We start from the raw sequence: 17,500 nt of genomic DNA on the forward strand, positions 1-17,500 counted from the left end.
TAGTTTAGCTCCAACTTCCTTCAACACACCTGCCTGGAAGTTTAGAAGAGCTTGATTAGCTGGTTCAGGTGTGTTTAATTGAGGTTGGAACTAAAATATGCAGGACCCCGGCCCTCCAGGAACAAGTTTGGACACACCTGGGCTGCGTCCGAAACCGCATACTTCCATACTACATAGTACGCTAAAATCAGTATGCGAGCCCAGTAGTATGTCCAAATTCATAGAATTCGAAAATTAGTATGCGAGAACTACCCGGATGACTTACTACTTCCGGCGAGATTCTGGAGTGCGCATTCCATGCACGTTGCGCTATCCCATAATGCCCCGCGAGAGAATTCATGAATGGAGGTGAGGCGACGCAACTTCATTCATACTTTTCACATTCATACTGTATAGAACGTACTTTTCTAACGGCCGAGTAGTACGATTAAATTCAAATGCAGTACCTACTGAGTAGTAGGCGGTTTCGGACGCAGCCCTGGTCTATAATAGTAGGAGGCATGATGGTTGAAAGTATCGATTTCGGTACCAATAGATACAGGAATTTCAAAAACACCCATTTCCTGCTAATATTTAAGCACTGTGAGATCTACATGGCATGTTCTACCCTAAACACATTGCTGATTGGTCATTGTGTTCACATGCTCAAAAGATTTAACTATGATTGGCTCTGAAGGTCATTGCTTTAAAAGAGAATGCATTTAACAGTGCTCAAATTTTAGCAAAAAGTTGACATTTTCGTATCGATTGGTACCAAATTCGGTACTTTCAAAAACCCTAACTGAAGATGTTGTTTAGTGGACCTCTTTGAATTCTATAAAAGAGAAATTGAATATAAAGCAACTAGATGGCACAAGGGCTGTCAAAACCTCCTTCTTGGAAAACCCATAGAGAAAGGGCGCCCAGTCCTGTTCCTGGAGATCTACCTTCCTGTAGAATTTATCTGCCTTATTACCAAGATCTGACTTAGTTGGTTTAGTTGTTGGTAGAGCTTGAATCTGCAGGAAGGTAGATCTCCAGGAACAGGATTAGGCACCCCTGTAGTAGACTATATCTTCATCTTGTCCAAACAAACCGGCCCGGAAGCCTCTAGTCATCCCAAAACTCTGATTATCTTGGCTCAGGTGTGTTTTATCAGAGCAAAAAAAACTGACCCTCCAAGAGCGATACTGGACAATTGGCACCATTCTCAGAAATACTAAACCACCAAGTTCAAACGACAGCTTTTTTTTTTTACATGGAAATAAAGACTACCAACTAGTGGGTATAATTTTGTAAACTATAAATTTCATAAGCCACTTAAGTAAGCACTATTTTTAATAACAGAAAAGGCAAGTCCACAATAAGAGCAAGAGTTGGATCTCTTGAAAGCACCATAGGCATAAGTGCATCATAGAAGCCATTGGCATTGTCTTATTATGACCCACCTACGCATACATAACCCATTTTGGAAATTCAGCCCTGGCTAGCACTGCAAGATCCACGTGGTACTCTTGGATCTACTGACAGTCAAGATTCGGACACAAATGTTCCAATAAACAACATTTGCAAATATATTGTTTGGAAATATCGTTCTGGACTTGAATATGATAGTGGTATTATTGCAGATTCTATTCATCTACTATATTCATAAGCATTACCAACCTGCTGGAACATCAAGTTCCACTCCAACCCAAACGCCCTTTGCAAAGTCCGTCTGTCCAACGTAACGGACTGTTCCAGTTTTATTGGTGCCCACAGTAACATATTCCCCCTCTTTTAGCCAGTCGGGAGCCTCAAGGCTTTCCTCAGAATCTGAAAGGATCTCCAGTGTCTCTTGAGAATCATTCAGTGCTGATAAAGACTCCATGTGTTTAGTTTTACCCTCCTCCTCTTCTTCGCGAAGGATCCCTTTGAAAGACTTCAGGCCAGAGGACTTGACTCTGTGGATTTGGAAAGGGTTGGCGGTGGAAGCAGCAGTGGACTTGGTGTTGGAAGGTGCTGATGGCTTATTCTTCACTGATGGCTCCGATGGTTTTGAGGCAGCAGATGGTGTTGATGAGGCTTTGGTTCTTGAATGAGATGTTTGGCCAGATGATGAGACGGTCTCATTTCGGTCATTGGTTTTAGAGGTTTCTTGAGCTGAGGATGCAGAAACAAGGAGTTTCTGAGAAGATGCATCTTGAGGAGACTCCTGACCATGTTCTTCTGATGTCTGGGATGCTGCAAATATCTGTTCTCCATGCTCAGGGTGTGCTGGTTCAAGTTTTAACTGTTGCTCTAGAGATGTGCTGCTGTTTGGCACAATCATATCATCTGCTTTTGCTTCAGTCTTCTTGGGAACAGGCTTGTCTACTTTATCCTCTGTGCTGTTGAGGGGAGCGGGATCATTTAACGCTGCACACTCAGAGAGGGTTGCTGTTGAGACACTTGTGGAGATGTATCCGCTCGAGACGTCGCTAATGGAACTGTTTGTGGAGTCACCAACTGGACTTTGCTTAGGGTCTTCAATTTCTACAGGACCAAGAGGTGGAACCTCCTCAATCTTTGAGGAAACAGGAGGAAGTTCAGCCTCTACCACTTCAGAAGAATCAAAAACAGGTGTACCCTCTCTGACTTCTGAAGAAACAGATGAGGGTAAGGACTCCTCAACCTCTGGAGAAACAGAAGAATGTCGAGCCTCTTCAAATTCTGGAGGAAGAGAAAGAGGTGTATCCTCTCGGACCACTGGAGAAACAGTTGGAGGTAAAACCCCTCCGTCCTTTAAAGAAACAAAAGAAGGTAGATCCTCATCGACCTTTGTAGAAATAGATGAACATAGAACCTCCTCAACCTTTGTAGAGGAGGGTAGATCCTCCTCAATGTCTTGGCAAACAGATGAAGGTAGAACCTCAAGCTCTTGGGAAATACACAGAGGTAAAGCCTTCTCAACCTCTTGTGAAACAGATGGAGGTAGAACCTCAGCAGAAAGTTTAGTAGGTAGAACTTTTGGAAGAATCTCCTCGCTGTTTTCTGAATTCTCTGAAACTGGAGTCTCTATAGCATGGCTCTAAGGAAATGCCAGAGATCAAGCTAATTAATATTATATGCAATATTAAAAACAACATTAAAGTTAGCAATTGTACTACATAAGCAGATAAAGCTCCTCATACATGCAGACTTACTCTCTTGTTGTCAGATGTGGTTTCTGAGAATATTGTGGATGCCTTAGTGTTCTCTACTCCAGCGGGAATAACCGGAAATATGGGCACAAAGGCAGCAGGTTCTGACTGGTTGCATTGAGCAGCATCCTCTGATGGCGTCTTCAACATAAAACACATACAAATTGACAAGCACAAAGTATATATACTAAATTATTTCATCTAATAGGGATATACTAAATGTATTGACCGCCTGAAACCTATCGGCAATGATATGAAAAAGATTGATACTGCTAGTAGTAATTACCTGGAGTTGAAGTTCTTTTAAATAATCTAATGTTTTTCTCATAGCAAAAACATGAAATACTTGCAAAACACTAAACATAATCTGTAAAAAATATCAGACCTGAGTTTATATGTACAAAATGTCAGATATTAGTGGGGATAGTAGACAGTTTGCACTATACTTGAGCGCTGAGACAAGACCATTGGTTAGTTTGGGCTAAAATGTCTCGGACAATAAAAGAAACCGAGCACACTGAGTATTTTTCTGGAGTAGCAAAAAAATATAATCTACATAAAACAACAGTACAGGAAATTTTATATAATAAATATGTTCTATTACATGTCAAACAATCGTTTTTAGCTTGTAGTGTATGCATTTGACCAATATCGGTATCAAATTCAACATTTTGCGTAATATCGGTATCGGCCAAAGAAAATAACTCGTTTAGGCTAATCCCTAATATCTACATTCTTAATAAATGGTATGATTTATAATTTGAACAATTCCTTAGATAAACATTTTATATAAATAGGTTCCTACCGAACAGACCAGTCCAGAGCTCCCGATGTCTTCAAGACTGACAGACTGTACAACAATGCGTGGCACATTCTTTAAGAAAATAAAAGAGCAAAACTATTATCAGTTGCTTTTACAAGAAAACCACACATTTAGTCAAAAATACTAAAATGTTTGTTTAAAAATATATATATATAATTATTCAACAATTATGTAGTATTATTATTATTATACTCTAAAAACCCTTGTTACACTACTTGTTGCAGATTTGCACCCTTCAACATCCGAAAAATTAGATACTTCTTTACAGATCATGCTGCTCAACTTTTAGTCCAAGCTCTTGTCATTTCAAGGCTGGACTACTGCGAAACTAATCTCCCATCCTGCACTCTCAAGCCTCTACAGATGGTCCAGAACGCTGCAGCTTTACTGGTCTTCGATGAACCCAAGAGAGCTCATGTAACACCCATCTTTCTCTTTACATTTAGTCATTTACTTGCTGTAGGCAAGTTTCAGGTATGTAAAGTGTAGGAAGCAAAGCATTAGTAATTTTTTTTTTAGTAATACAGTTAGCGGTGGAGCCAGAGAGGCAATTGCAGATTAGGAAGGAAAGTGGAGACTAAATAGTTGAGTTTTTAGTCGTTTCTTCAAGACAGCGAGTGACTCTGCCGGTCTGAGTTAGGGAGTTCACTCCACCAACTGGGTAGATTGAACGCGAGCGTTCAGGAAAGTGATTTCTTCCCTCTTTGGGATGGAACCACGAGGCGACGTTCATTCACAGAACGCAAGTTTCTAGAGGGTACATACATCTGCAGAAGTGAGAGCAGATAAGGAGCAAAGCCAGAGGTCGCTTTGTAAGCAAACATCAGAGCTTTGAATTTGATGCGAGCAGCAACTGGCAGCCAGTGCAAACGGATGAGCAGCGGAGTGACATGTGCTCTTTTAGGTTCATTAAAGACCACTCGTGCTGCTGCGTTCTGAAGCAGCTGAAGAGGTTTGATAGAGTAGCTGGAAGCCCCGCTAGTCTTTATCTTTCTGCATTGATTACCGATTAAAGCTCTGCTCAAGTTTAATTCACTAATGCTTGCTTACAGGACAGCCACTGTTTCCTCTCACCTCCACCTGCTCCTGAAGGTCTACATCCCCTCTAGGAGCCTCTGATCAGGGTGGGAGCACCACCTTGTGGGACTATGTGGGAGGCTAAGTCACTTGTGGGAGGCTAAGTCACTTTCCAAAACTTTTTCATTCAATGTTCCACACTGGTGGAATGATCCTCCCAATCCCACGTGGACTGTGGATTCACTGGTATACTTCAAACAACAACTAAAAACCCATCTCTTCTGAGAACACCTGAACACTGGTGAATAATACCAAAACCACCTATAGAAACACTCTCTCTTTCTCTCTCTCTCTCTCAAAAAAAAACTCCTACTCTAGCATTGAATTCTAAGTACAAACAAGTTACTCTGAATAACTAGCAGGTCTCGTGTGCATTGCCTCTTCTTGTTGGATCTCCGAATGCCTCCTCAACTGTAAGTCGCTTTGGACAAAAGCATCTGCTAAATGACTAAATATCAATCTAACACTACAGCATGTGATATTTTCCCATATAATAATGTTTAGAGTCACAGCAGTTGTTACCTGCTGAAAGGCAGCAGGAGATGGCAGATCCTTCTTCTCGTCTTTCTTAGATAACAGAGACTTGAACATCTTGGGTACTGGAGACACTAGAGCTTTCACTGGGGAAAAATAAGATGCAGCCAATCCCGAGAGACCTGCAGGAACACGGGTTTGAGGAGCAGCAGAAGAGAGAAAGATGGACGGACAGAAGAAAAGCAGAGGAGAAAAAGAGCAGGAATCCCATTTGAGTGACGAACAAATGCAAAGATGAAGCTTTAAGGGGTAGTTCACCTTAAAACTCACCCTTTACTTGTTCCAAACCTGAGGTTCTATCTTCTGTTGAACACAAAAGATGCTATATTTTGAAGAACGCTGTAAACCTGTAACCACTGACCTTCACACTAGATGAAGTCAATGGCTACAGGTTTTCAGCTTTCTTCCAAATCTTCAACAGAAGAAAGAAAGTCAAAGGTTTAGAACCAATTGAGGGTAAGTAAATGTTCATTTTGGGTGAAAATACTGAAGCTGCTCAGCTCTTCCAACAAGAACATACAGTAGCATGGCAATGAAGCACAGTACACTTACACTCCTTTTTAAAGGGCCATAAAACCCCCTCGTTTCAGCAAAAAGTCAGAAAAGTGGGCGTGTCCAGCTCTGTTTAGGGGGGAGTGTCGGAGGAAGAAAAGAGGCATGGTGTGGGAGTGTCTATTTGGGCGCGCTGAATTTCAGAGTCAAAACACACACCCACAGCGGACAATGTGACTGTGTTTACATGGACATCTGTAGTAGAATTATTTGCCAAATTATTAAATGGTGGACTTTAACTGCAGTTTGGCTCTTTCATTCAGGTATTCAATCATGTCCCTCGCGACAAACAAGATATTTGATTTGAGGAACTGCTCTAAGCGTGTATTTTTCATGCAATGTTTGATACCGCACAGCGAATGAGAGAAAAAAACTCAGCATTTCCCGGAAACTTAGATACACACGGCAGGTAGTGTCAGAAAGCCGTGTGTGTTATTCCTGTCACAAAATCCAACACGAGGTTATAGTTTGGTTGTAACTGTTAGTGCTAATTTGTTTACACTGGTGCAATAGTTTGTTTGATACGAATAAAATACGAACTGAATAAACAAAGAGCACTGGTCGCTCACTTACCAAATCTGTAGAGACAGGACAATCACCAGCAACTAGAGCCGTGTCTTTATTAAGAGAAGACTACAAGCGAATCCGGATCTCAGCGTTTGCAGATGAGAACAGCTCTCAGGTAAACAATAATCCTCCTTAGACACGTAAGTTAAGTTATTGTTGTCGCGCGTCGCGTACACTGTTAATCCACACGTGAGTCTGAGCTCTCACAGAGAGAAAATGAAAACAAAACTTAACTGCAGCAAACTATAAAAGCAACACTTCACGCTTGTTTTGCCAACACAACGTGGCGTCTCTGTCATCTACACTCTGACAGTAATGAATATTAATGAAGTTGCACAATAGAGCAGGCTGATTGGTTTGAACCGAGCTTTACTCCTGCATTAATGCATCACACTGTAAGACGTAATAAGACACACTCTGGCACAGACGTCCAGTCTGCACGCTGGAATACAACGCTATTATGTCATGACCGTGACGCAGCTTCAAAAATTAGTTTCAAACCGGAAGTACGAATTTGCTTGAAATAACGCAAAAACAACCAATTTACACTTTTTAGTGAAATATAGGTGTCCTAATAGTGTTTTTAGCAGTGTGGGACACATATACCACTGTCAACAGCTCAAAAAATGTGTTTTGGTGTTTCGTGACCCTTTAAGCCTACTTTAGAGGTATTTGATGGAATACACTAAAGTGCTGCTCCTTAAACAAATCGCCCTGCAGTGCTGAGTTAATGCCCAAGCCAAATTATTATAACAAACACTTACAGTGCATGCGGAAATTATTCATATTCACTCATATTATTAGTGATAGATGTTATGTTTCAGAGTATTTGAAGAACAAACATAGGTATGTATATTTGCCATGTAAGTTTAAATGCAGGCACATTTATGTTGTATTTTCATAAATATCATAGTTCTGATAGATTATGGAGATGTGTTTTACCGTTTCTAGCCGATAGGTTGTGTCTGTGTATAAATTAAGACGCAAGTTTCATTTTCATTCTCTCTGTTATTGTTCGGGGCCGGTACGCTTGCTGGTTTATGACCTAACTAACTAGCTAGCTGCCAGCTACTAGTTACTAGCTACTAACAACTGTTATTAAACAAGGAAGGACGTCGAAGTTTGACAGACAAGTGTAACGTCAGTACGGCTGTATACTTTGTGGATGAACATTGTGTATGTGTACGCAATAAAACTTCAGCAGTGGCTCGAGTTGTATCCATCGTACTTGCCCTGAAACCCTTCCAGTTGGGAGCTTATTGAGGTAAAGCGAGTAACCTGATAAAAACTAAACACTGTGAATACTGATTTTTCAGCTTTTTTATTTTTAATAAATTTGCAACAATTTCAAAAACTCTTTTTCCACATTGTCATTATGGGGTATTGTGTGTAGAATGTTAAGGAAATAAGGCTTTAACATAAAAAATGTGGAAAAAGTGAAGCGCTAGGTCAAATACGCTTAAAAGGACAGTTCGGCCAAATCTTTAAATCCTGTGATCATTTACTCACACCTTTACATGTTCCAAACCTGTCTGTCTGACTTTCTTCAGTAAGATGTTTTGAAATGCTGCAAACCTTTAACCATTGACTTCCATAGTATTTGTTTGTCAATGGTTACAGGTTTTCAGCTTTCGTAAAAATATCTCCTTTAGATAGTTATCAACTTTGGGGTTGTGGTTGAGGGGGCCTCTAGCAACTCACTTGTTGTTGGCAATGTCACAAATTTTCAATCTTTTTTTTTTTTTTTGCATGTTGCTAAGGTGTTCCCAAGCATCTCTTTATTGTTGTTGGCATATTTCACAGCCAAACTTATGTACAGCTTATGTAAGCTGTCTTAGTAAAAGAAGTAAAAGAGGATAAGCACAGTTACCTGGCTCTGAGTTGTGACTTTGCACAGATGATGAGTGAGATTTGCTCTTTGGGAGTGACGTTGGCACAGAAATATCCTGACGACTGTCCCAGCCACCCTGCAAGAAAGCCAAAATGCGGACATAAACCACCATTGTGATAAAAACAACAACAACAAAACTTTTTGATTTTGGTTTGATGGGGTGTTGCTAAAGTAGGACTTTTATTGTGTTTTTTCAATGGTTGCCAGGGTGTTGCTAATGTGTTCTGAGTGTTTTTATAATTTCCCTATATTGTCAGTGGTTGCTGCTAGCATTGCTAAGATGTTCTGAAGGCTTTTATTGTGTTGTTAAATTGTTCTTTGGGTTGCTAGGGTATAGCTAAAATATTTTAATGACTTTTATTGTGTTGTTTTAATGTTTCGATGGTTGCCAGGGTGTTGCTAAGGTGTTCTGTGTGTTTTATAATGTCCCTATAATGCGCATGGTTGCTACTAGGATTGCTAAGATGTTCTGAAGGCTTTTATTGTGTTGTTACGATTTTCTTGGAGTTGCTAGGATGTTGTTAAGATGTTCTGGTGGCTTTTATAGTGTTGTTACAGTGTTCTTAGGGTTGCTAGGATGTTGTTAAGATGTCCAGGTGGCTTTTATAGTGTTGTTACAGTGTTCTTAGGGTTGCTAGGATGTTGTTAAGATGTTCTGGTGGCTTTTATAGTGTTGTTACAGTGTTCTTAGGGTTGCTAGGATGTTGTTAAGATGTTCTGGTGGCTTTTATAGTGTTGTTACAGTGTTCTTAGGGTTGCTAGGATGTTGTTAAGATGTTCTGGTGGCTTTTATAGTGTTATTACAGTGTTCTTAGGGTTGCTAGGATGTTGTTAAGATGTTCTGGTGGCTTTTATAGTGTTGTTACAGTGTTCTTAAGGTTGCTAGGATGTTGTTAAGATGTTCAGGTGACTTTTATAGTGTTGTTACAGTGTTCTTAGGGTTGCTAGGATGTTGTTAAGATGTTCTGGTGGCTTTTATAGTGTTGTTACAGTGTTCTTGGGGTTGCTAGAATGTTGTTACAATGTTCTAAACGTTTTTATAGTGTTGTTACAGTGTTCTTAGGGTTGCTAGGATGTTGTTAAGATGTTCTGGTGGCTTTTATAGTGTTGTTACAGTGTTCTTAGGGTTGCTAGGATGTTGTTAAGATGTTATGGTGGCTTTTATAGTGTTGTTACAGTGTTCTTAGGGTTGCTAGGATGTTGTTAAGATGTTCTGGTGGCTTTTATAGTGTTGTTACCGTGTTCTTAGGGTTGCTAGGATGTTGTTAAGATGTTCTGGTGGCTTTTATAGTGTTGTTACAGTGTTCTTAGGGTTGCTAGGATGTTGTTAAGATGTTCTGGTTGCTTTTATAGTGTTGTTACAGTGTTCTTAGGGTTGCTAGGATGTTGTTAAGATGTTCAGGTGGCTTTTATAGTGTTGTTACAGTGTTCTTAGGGTTGCTAGGATGTTGTTAAGATGTTCAGGTGGCTTTTATAGTGTTGTTACAGTGTTCTTAGGGTTGCTAGGATGTTGTTAAGATGTTCAGGTGGCTTTTATAGTGTTGTTACAGTGTTCTTAGGGTTGCTAGGATGTTGTTAAGATGTTCTGGTGGCTTTTATAGTGTTGTTACAGTGTTCTTGGGGTTGCTAGAATGTTGTTACAATGTTCTAAACGTTTTTATAGTGTTGTTACAGTGTTCTTAGGGTTGCTAGGATGTTGTTAAGATGTTCAGGTGGCTTTTATAGTGTTGTTACAGTGTTCTTAGGGTTGCTAGGATGTTGCTAAGATGTTCTAATGCCTTTTATAGTGTTGTTATAGTGTTCTTGGGGTTGCTAGGATGTTGCAAAGATGTTCTGAAGGTTTTTATTGTGTGGTTACAGTGTTCTTGTAATTGCTAGGGTGTTCCTAAGATGTCCTGAAGGCTTTTGTTGCGTGGTTACGGTGTTCTTGGGGTTACTAGGATGTTGCTAAGATGTTCTGAAGGCTGTTAATGTGTGGTTACAGTGTTCTTGTAATTGCTAGGGTGTTCCTAAGATGTTCTGATGGCTTTTATAGTGTTACTACAGTGTTTGGAGGGTTGCCATGTTGTTGCTAAAATATTCAGAGTTTTAAACTTTGCTATAAACTTTCACAATGTATAGTTGCTAGTAGTATTTTTAAGGTGTTTTGTGGGGCTTTTATTGTGTTGCTATAATGTTCTGATGGTGACTAGGGTGTTGCCAAGGTGTTCTGATGGTGTTCTGATAAGTCTATTGTGTTGCTATAATGTTCTGATGGTTGCTAGGGTGTTTCGATTGTGATCTATTTTGTTCAATCTTAGTGTTCAACATGGTTGCTAGAGTGTTTCTAAGGTATTTTAAGACCTAAAAAGACTTTAATAACTTTTGTACAGCTTTCTCTTCTAGATATTAAGGGGTATCTAGGCGGTTTGACTGCTAGGTGTTGCTGCTATAGTGTTTGGGATACTTTCCACATCTATACTGGATGATACCTTGTGATAAATTGTATTGGCTGATACCAAACATTTACCAAATTGTAAATTGTATATGAAAAATATGAACCAATATTTAGGTTGTTTTTCTCACTTTATAGTCTTCCATGTCTTGGCTGATGGACAAGTCTTTCTTGCTGCCAGAAAGCTGAGAATTGAACAGATACTGGGTTAGATTTCTGCTTAATTTAGATGATTATTTTAGTCGTTCATGTCTCACCCGATGTACATTGGGTGAACTGAGGCAGCGTTTCGGAATCTTTCCTTTATCCGTCAGATGTTCCCTCACAGAAACCTCCTAGATTGACCAAAATACAAAGATGACATTTAGAAGGGGCACAAAATAGAGCTCATATATTCTTAATTAGCCCTACAGTATGCAAAGTGACATTTAAAGGCTTAACTAGGTTAATTAGACAAGTGTAATTAGGCAAGTCACTGCATAATAATGGCTTGTTTTGTAGACAATCCAAATCAAATATTGCTGAAGGGGGCTAATAATTTTGACCTTGGTTTCAGAAATTACATTATTAATTAAAAACTGCTTTTATTCTAGCTGAAATAAAACAAATCAGACTTTCTCCAGAAGAAAAAAAATAGGAAATACTGTGAAACTCCTTGCTTTTTCACTGTGTGTCTGACCTGTCTGAGACGGTCCAGTGTGAGGATGTTCTCCACCGCTAACACACTGCGCAGGTATTTCTCAATAGCGGCTTCACTGTCGGCTCCTGGGTTGTCGGTGCTGGTGGCAAGTCGAGCAAGCATTTCCCTGTCCTCAGAGCCCTGCATGTCCTGTCAAACACACACACTTCTGTAACCAGTCTAGTCAAAAAAAAATCACATTCCTTTATACACAACAGACCATGTTTTTTTTTTTATGTGCTCGTCCTCCTAACGTACCCCTGGGATATTTGAGACGATCTCAAACGTGACTCCACAGCCGTGGATTAAGCTGCGGTGAGACATCCTCTTCAGGAGACTTTGAGCAAAACCCTGCAGGAATAAAATCAGATCAATACACAGCAGACATGTTATGACATATCACCCCAATTTTATCCTCCTCACACTGGCTGCCTGTTAAGTTTCGTATTGATTTTAAAATATTGCTTCTTACATTTAAAGCTTTAAATAATCTAGCTCCTGTTTATCTAACCAACCTTCTGTCTCGCTACAATCCATCTCGCTCTTTAAGATTTCAAAACTCAGGGCTTCTGGTAGTACCTAGAATAGCAAAGTCGACTAAAGGAGGTCGAGCCTTCTCATTTATGGCTCCTAAACTCTGGAATAGCCCTCCTGGTAAGGTCCGAGGTTCAGACACACTCTCTTAGTTCAAAACTAGATTAAAAACATATCTTTTTAGTATACACTCAATGCATTACATAGCGATATGACGCATGAATGTGCCCCACGCTGGTTTCTGCATCTCGTTTATATACACTATGAACAGCAGCTACGCTAATTATTCTCTATTTCCACCTGGGGATACTCATCCCGAGGCCCCCAGAGACTGTGCAGCGCCACTGATGCGATCAAAGACCAGCGCGAGATGATCCCAAGGTTTCCATAATCCTGGACCAGGCCGTATCCTGAGGAGTAGATGTGGTGATCATGGAGGAGTGGAGAACATGAGACTGATTCCTGCGACGCTACAAGGACAGACGAGTCTTTGCTGACGTCTAGCGTTCTCCAGCCTTCAGCGCCGAAACTGCAGCTCTGCACAAGACGTTTGGAAATATGACACATGGTCGTGCCCATCTGAGCCTTGTTTCTCTAGAGCGTTATTTCTTCACTTTCGCCAATTGGTGAAGTTTTTTCCTCACCGCTGTCGCCACTGGCTTGCATGGTTCGGAATCTGTAGAGCTGTGCATCCATGGATTTGCTCTTCAGTGTTTGGACTCTCAGTAGTGATTATTAAACCACACTGAACTGAGCTAAACTGAACTTAAACTCTGAAAACTGAACTGACACGGTTTAAATTTACTATGATATTCTATGTGAAGCTGCTTTCACACAATCTACATTGTAAAAGCAGTTTGAGTGCCCCCTGCTGGCCTTACTAACATCACTTCCAACAGAAACCTACTTTTTCCCCATGTGTTCTCCTTTTACCTACATTTTCAAGCACTTTATGCAAAATTTAGTAGCTGTTCAAACCTTAAAAACACTTGGTTATACTTTGACTGATGTAATTTGTCCCACCTGTCGTCCGGTGAGGTTGACACAGATGCGTTTGCGCAGGACCAGCTGCATTTGTGCGGGATGGCTGAGCAGAACAGTGGTGCTGACGGTGAGGTAAACCCTCTGATCCTGACCTGTGGCTCGATTCAGCTCAGGGCTGTCGTGAACCGTGCAATCCCATGATGCCTCTGCTTTAACCTGTAAAGAGAGAGTTTGTCACATTTCAGGTTCAAGAAAGCGCTTTTAAGAACCTGTTAAAAAAAAAAATAAAAATCACCCAAAAATTGCTTAAGAATGGTTTTGATTAAGGGTTATGACTTGATCTTAGTTGTTGTTTTATTTTTTTAGGGATTTTCTGTTTCATTGTGGGTGTCACAGTGGGTAGCACGATCGCCTCACAGCAAGAAGATTGCTGGTTCGAGCCTCAGCTGGGTCAGTTGGCATTTCTGTTTGGATTTTGCATGTTCTCCCCGTGTTGGTATGGGTTTCCTCTGGCTGCTTCCCCTACAAGTCCAAACACATGCGCTGTAGGGGAATTGGGTAAGCTAAATTGGCCGTAGTGTATGTGTGTGAATGAGTGAGTATGGATGTTTTCCAGTGATGGGTTGCAGCTGGAAGGGCATCCGCAGCATAAAACATTGGCTGGATACGTTGGTGGTTCATTCCTCTGTGGCGACCCCTGGTGAATAAAGGGACTAAGCTGAAAAAAAAATGAATGCTTTATGGTCTCATTTAAAACTAGCTGTAGCGAATTAGCTCATAGGGAATCGAAGATTCATTTGAACGAGGTTTCAAAAGAATTGACTCTTTCAATCCAAACAAACTAATCTTCCAGTGATCGTTCGAACGAACAGTTGACTTTAATTACGGCTATTGCTATTAAAATAAAAACCCATTTAAGGTTAAGCAGGGTAGCAGGATCGAAGTTAGACATTAGTAAAGAAAGTAACATAAAAGTTTGAGACAGTGTGATGATGAAAAAACCTCGGATTTTGTAAGACCAAATCAAGCGAACCACAAACAATCAATTGAACCCTTCTATGGTCTCTTTAGGGTTTCGTTTCATTTCCACCAGCTCAGTGTTGTCTGTGGATGAGTGTGTATGAGTGAGTAGTGGGTTGCAGCTAGAAGGTCATCTGCTGTGTAAAAAAAAATATGCTGAATAAGTTGGCGGTTTATTCCGCCGTGGCGACCCCTGATAAATAAAGGGACTAAGCCGAAGGAAAATGAATAAATGAATGAGTCATTTAATCTTTTCTCTAACACAAAGGGCTGTGAAAAAAGCGCATCATAAATAAAATATATTAGAATTATTATTGCAAGTGAGCATATCAACTGGATCTAAATTTATATTGTTTATCTTTTTAGTAGTGTTTTTAATGTGTGATATGTTGTTATCTTACCTATTGTTATATATTCCTATTTATTGTTTTTACTGTTTTATTGTTTTTTGTCTTGTTCGCGCTTTGAGCTTGAGAAATTTATTATTATTATTATTATTATTATTATTAATATTATCTTTTTTTGATGTTATGAGAACAGAAAAAGACAATTCTGGAAGCTTCCCGTCAAGATGCTACAGTATGAAGATTCATGATCCGGGACCAGGCCATATCCTGAGCTGCTGCTGCGCTGATAGTCATGGGGAGTGGAGAACTTGAGTTCCAGCGACGCTCCAGGGACAGACGAGTCTTCACTGAGGCCAGCTTCCAGCCTCCACCACGGTGACTGAAGCTCTGCAAAAAACTTTTGGCTAGCGGAGAAATTAAAATGGTCGTCCCCAACTGAGTCTGGTTCTCTCAACTTCTTTTCTACACTGTCCTATCAGGTGAAGTTTTTTTTCCCTCTCCGCTGTCGCCACTGGCTCGCATGGTTCAGGATCTGAAAAGCTACTCATCGATGAATTTGCTCTTCAGTGTTTGGACTCTCAGTAATGATTTTAAATCACACTGAACTGAGCTAAACTGAACTGAACTTAAACACTAAAAACTGAACCACACTGTTCCAGTTACTATGACCATTTATGTGAAGCTGCTTTGACACAATCTACATTGTAAAAGCGCTATACAAATAAAGCTGAATTGAATTGAAATGATGCAAAATTCTGCTTCCTTACCTCGTTCTCATAGTGTTTGACTATCTGTAAATCTATGAAGTCCTCTTTATCTTCTCTCTTCAGCACAGCATCCAGACCTCCAGCCAGAGGAGGAGACAGATGATCATGAAGATCGTCAGCTGTAAATGACAGAAGACAACAGTCATTCATTTTCCTTCCGCTTAGTCTCTTATTTATTAGGAAACCCCACAGAGGAATGAACCAACAACTATTCCAGCATATGTTTTATGCAGTGTATGGCCTTCCAGCCACATCCCAGTATTGGAAAACACCTATACACATTCACATTCCTACACTATGGCCAATTTAGCTTATTTAATTCACCTTTAGCACATGTGTTTGGACTTTTGGGGAAACCGAAGCTCCTGGTGGAAACCCACACCAACACGAGGAGAACATGCAAGCTTCACACTGACCCAGATGGGACTCGAACCGGAAGAATTATAATTATTAGTAAACTTTAAAAATGATATGCTGTTTTTTTTAATCACCCAAATACTATACCACATTTTGACTATAACTCAACTAAGAATTTTAAGATGAAGCACAAAATAATAAACAAATAATGAAAACAAAACTACTAAAACAAGCTACAATTAAAGCAATAAATGTTAAAGTACTTGAAAATATAAATGAAAATATTTTATTAAGAAATTAATAAAGCATCAATCCCCTAACACTCATTAAAAAATAAACATTGATTTATCTTTTTTAAAAAGCATATTATTTTATTTATTCTTTAATTCTGTATTTATTTAATTTTATTTTTGCATTTATTATGATTTATTTATTAGCTTCTTGACTGGCAATAAAAACTTAAAATAAATGTTTAACTAATTAAAATATAAAAGAAAATATTTTATTAAGAGATTAATAAAACATACATCACATAACACACATTTTAAAAAAGAAATATTGATTTATCTTTTTTAAAAAGCATATTATTTTATTTATTCTTTAATTCTGTATTTATTTAATTTTATTTTTGCATTTATTATGATTTATTTATTAGCTTCTTGACTGGCAATAAAAACTTAAAATAAATGTTTAACTAATTAAAATATAAAAGAAAATATTTTATTCAGAGATTATTAAAACATACATCACATAACACACATTTTAAAAAAGAAATATTGATTTATCTTTTTTTTTAAAATATGATTTATTAAGATTTTTACCTAATTATGTATGTATTTATTTATTTTTTAATTTCATTATTTTATATTTTTTCTGCTTTGTTACCTTCTTAACTGGCAATGAACACTTAAAATAAATATTTATTGATTTATCTTTTTTTTAAATAGCATTTGCATTTTATTTATTTCTTAATCATGAATTTATTTAATTTTAATTATAGTAATTTCATATTTTTATGATTGACTAGCTTCTTAACTGGAAATGAAGACTTAATAAAATAATTTCTTTTATATTTCAAAACAGTTTAGCAATTACTTTAAAGAGACTAACAAAACATACATCCCATAACATGCATTTAAAAAAAAATAAATATTGATTTATTAATTAATTTTATTTATTTATTTTTATGACTTATTTATTAGCTTAACTGGCAATGAATATAAATAAAATAAATGTTAAACTAATTAAAAACATGAAAGGTTTCCCAGTGATGGGTTGCAGCTGGAAGGGCATCGGCTGCGTAAAATATAAGGGACTACGCCAAAAAGAAAATGAATGAATGAAAATATGAAATAAAATATTTTATTAAGAAATTAATAAACATACATCACATAACACACATTTAAAAAAAAATAAAAATAAATTTTGATTTATCTTTTTTTAAATAGCCTTTTGTTTGATTTTTTCTTTAATTATTCATTTAATTTTAATTCTATTCATTTGCTATTTTTTATGATTTATTAGCTTATTAACTGACAATAAAGACTTAAATACAACCCATTTAAGTGGCATTTTTGCCACAATATCTATTATTATATCTCCGATTGTGATTGTGTAAGTCATTGTCAGAATTATAGTCATGATATATTATGATGGTCATGATGCTCACTCATACAGTAAAGCAGCTTACCATTGAGGTCCAGAAAGATGACTGGGATGTGGGTCTCCATTCCCGGCACAGGAACCCTGCAGGAACAGGAACCAGGTTCATGTACCCAATTACTGCTCAAAATT

General features: G+C 38.4%; 1 protein-coding gene across 2 annotated transcripts in view; it reads right to left on the minus strand.

The window, feature by feature from the left end:
* Nucleotides 1-17,500, minus strand: part of kif13bb (kinesin family member 13Bb) — a 71,828-nt gene that overhangs the window by 1,575 nt on the left and 52,753 nt on the right. The window contains exons 30-41 of one of the 2 annotated variants that reach the window (XM_002667519.8): nucleotides 17,397-17,452; nucleotides 15,350-15,468; nucleotides 13,255-13,431; nucleotides 11,956-12,048; nucleotides 11,698-11,847; nucleotides 11,276-11,353; nucleotides 11,150-11,203; nucleotides 8,564-8,660; nucleotides 5,563-5,696; nucleotides 3,946-4,014; nucleotides 3,144-3,281; nucleotides 1,645-3,028 (exon numbers count right to left, since the gene is read on the minus strand). In XM_002667519.8, coding sequence (XP_002667565.2) covers nucleotides 1,645-3,028; nucleotides 3,144-3,281; nucleotides 3,946-4,014; nucleotides 5,563-5,696; nucleotides 8,564-8,660; nucleotides 11,150-11,203; nucleotides 11,276-11,353; nucleotides 11,698-11,847; nucleotides 11,956-12,048; nucleotides 13,255-13,431; nucleotides 15,350-15,468; nucleotides 17,397-17,452 — 2,549 coding nt within the window. Of the gene's footprint in view, nucleotides 1-1,644; nucleotides 3,029-3,131; nucleotides 3,282-3,945; nucleotides 4,015-5,562; nucleotides 5,697-8,563; nucleotides 8,661-11,149; nucleotides 11,204-11,275; nucleotides 11,354-11,697; nucleotides 11,848-11,955; nucleotides 12,049-13,254; nucleotides 13,432-15,349; nucleotides 15,469-17,396; nucleotides 17,453-17,500 lie in introns of both variants that reach the window. The other variant, XM_009301472.5, reaches the window with a different exon arrangement.

Source organism: Danio rerio, chromosome 20 (assembly GCF_049306965.1).
Source record: "Danio rerio strain Tuebingen ecotype United States chromosome 20, GRCz12tu, whole genome shotgun sequence".
Classification (NCBI taxonomy): domain Eukaryota; kingdom Metazoa; phylum Chordata; class Actinopteri; order Cypriniformes; family Danionidae; genus Danio; species Danio rerio.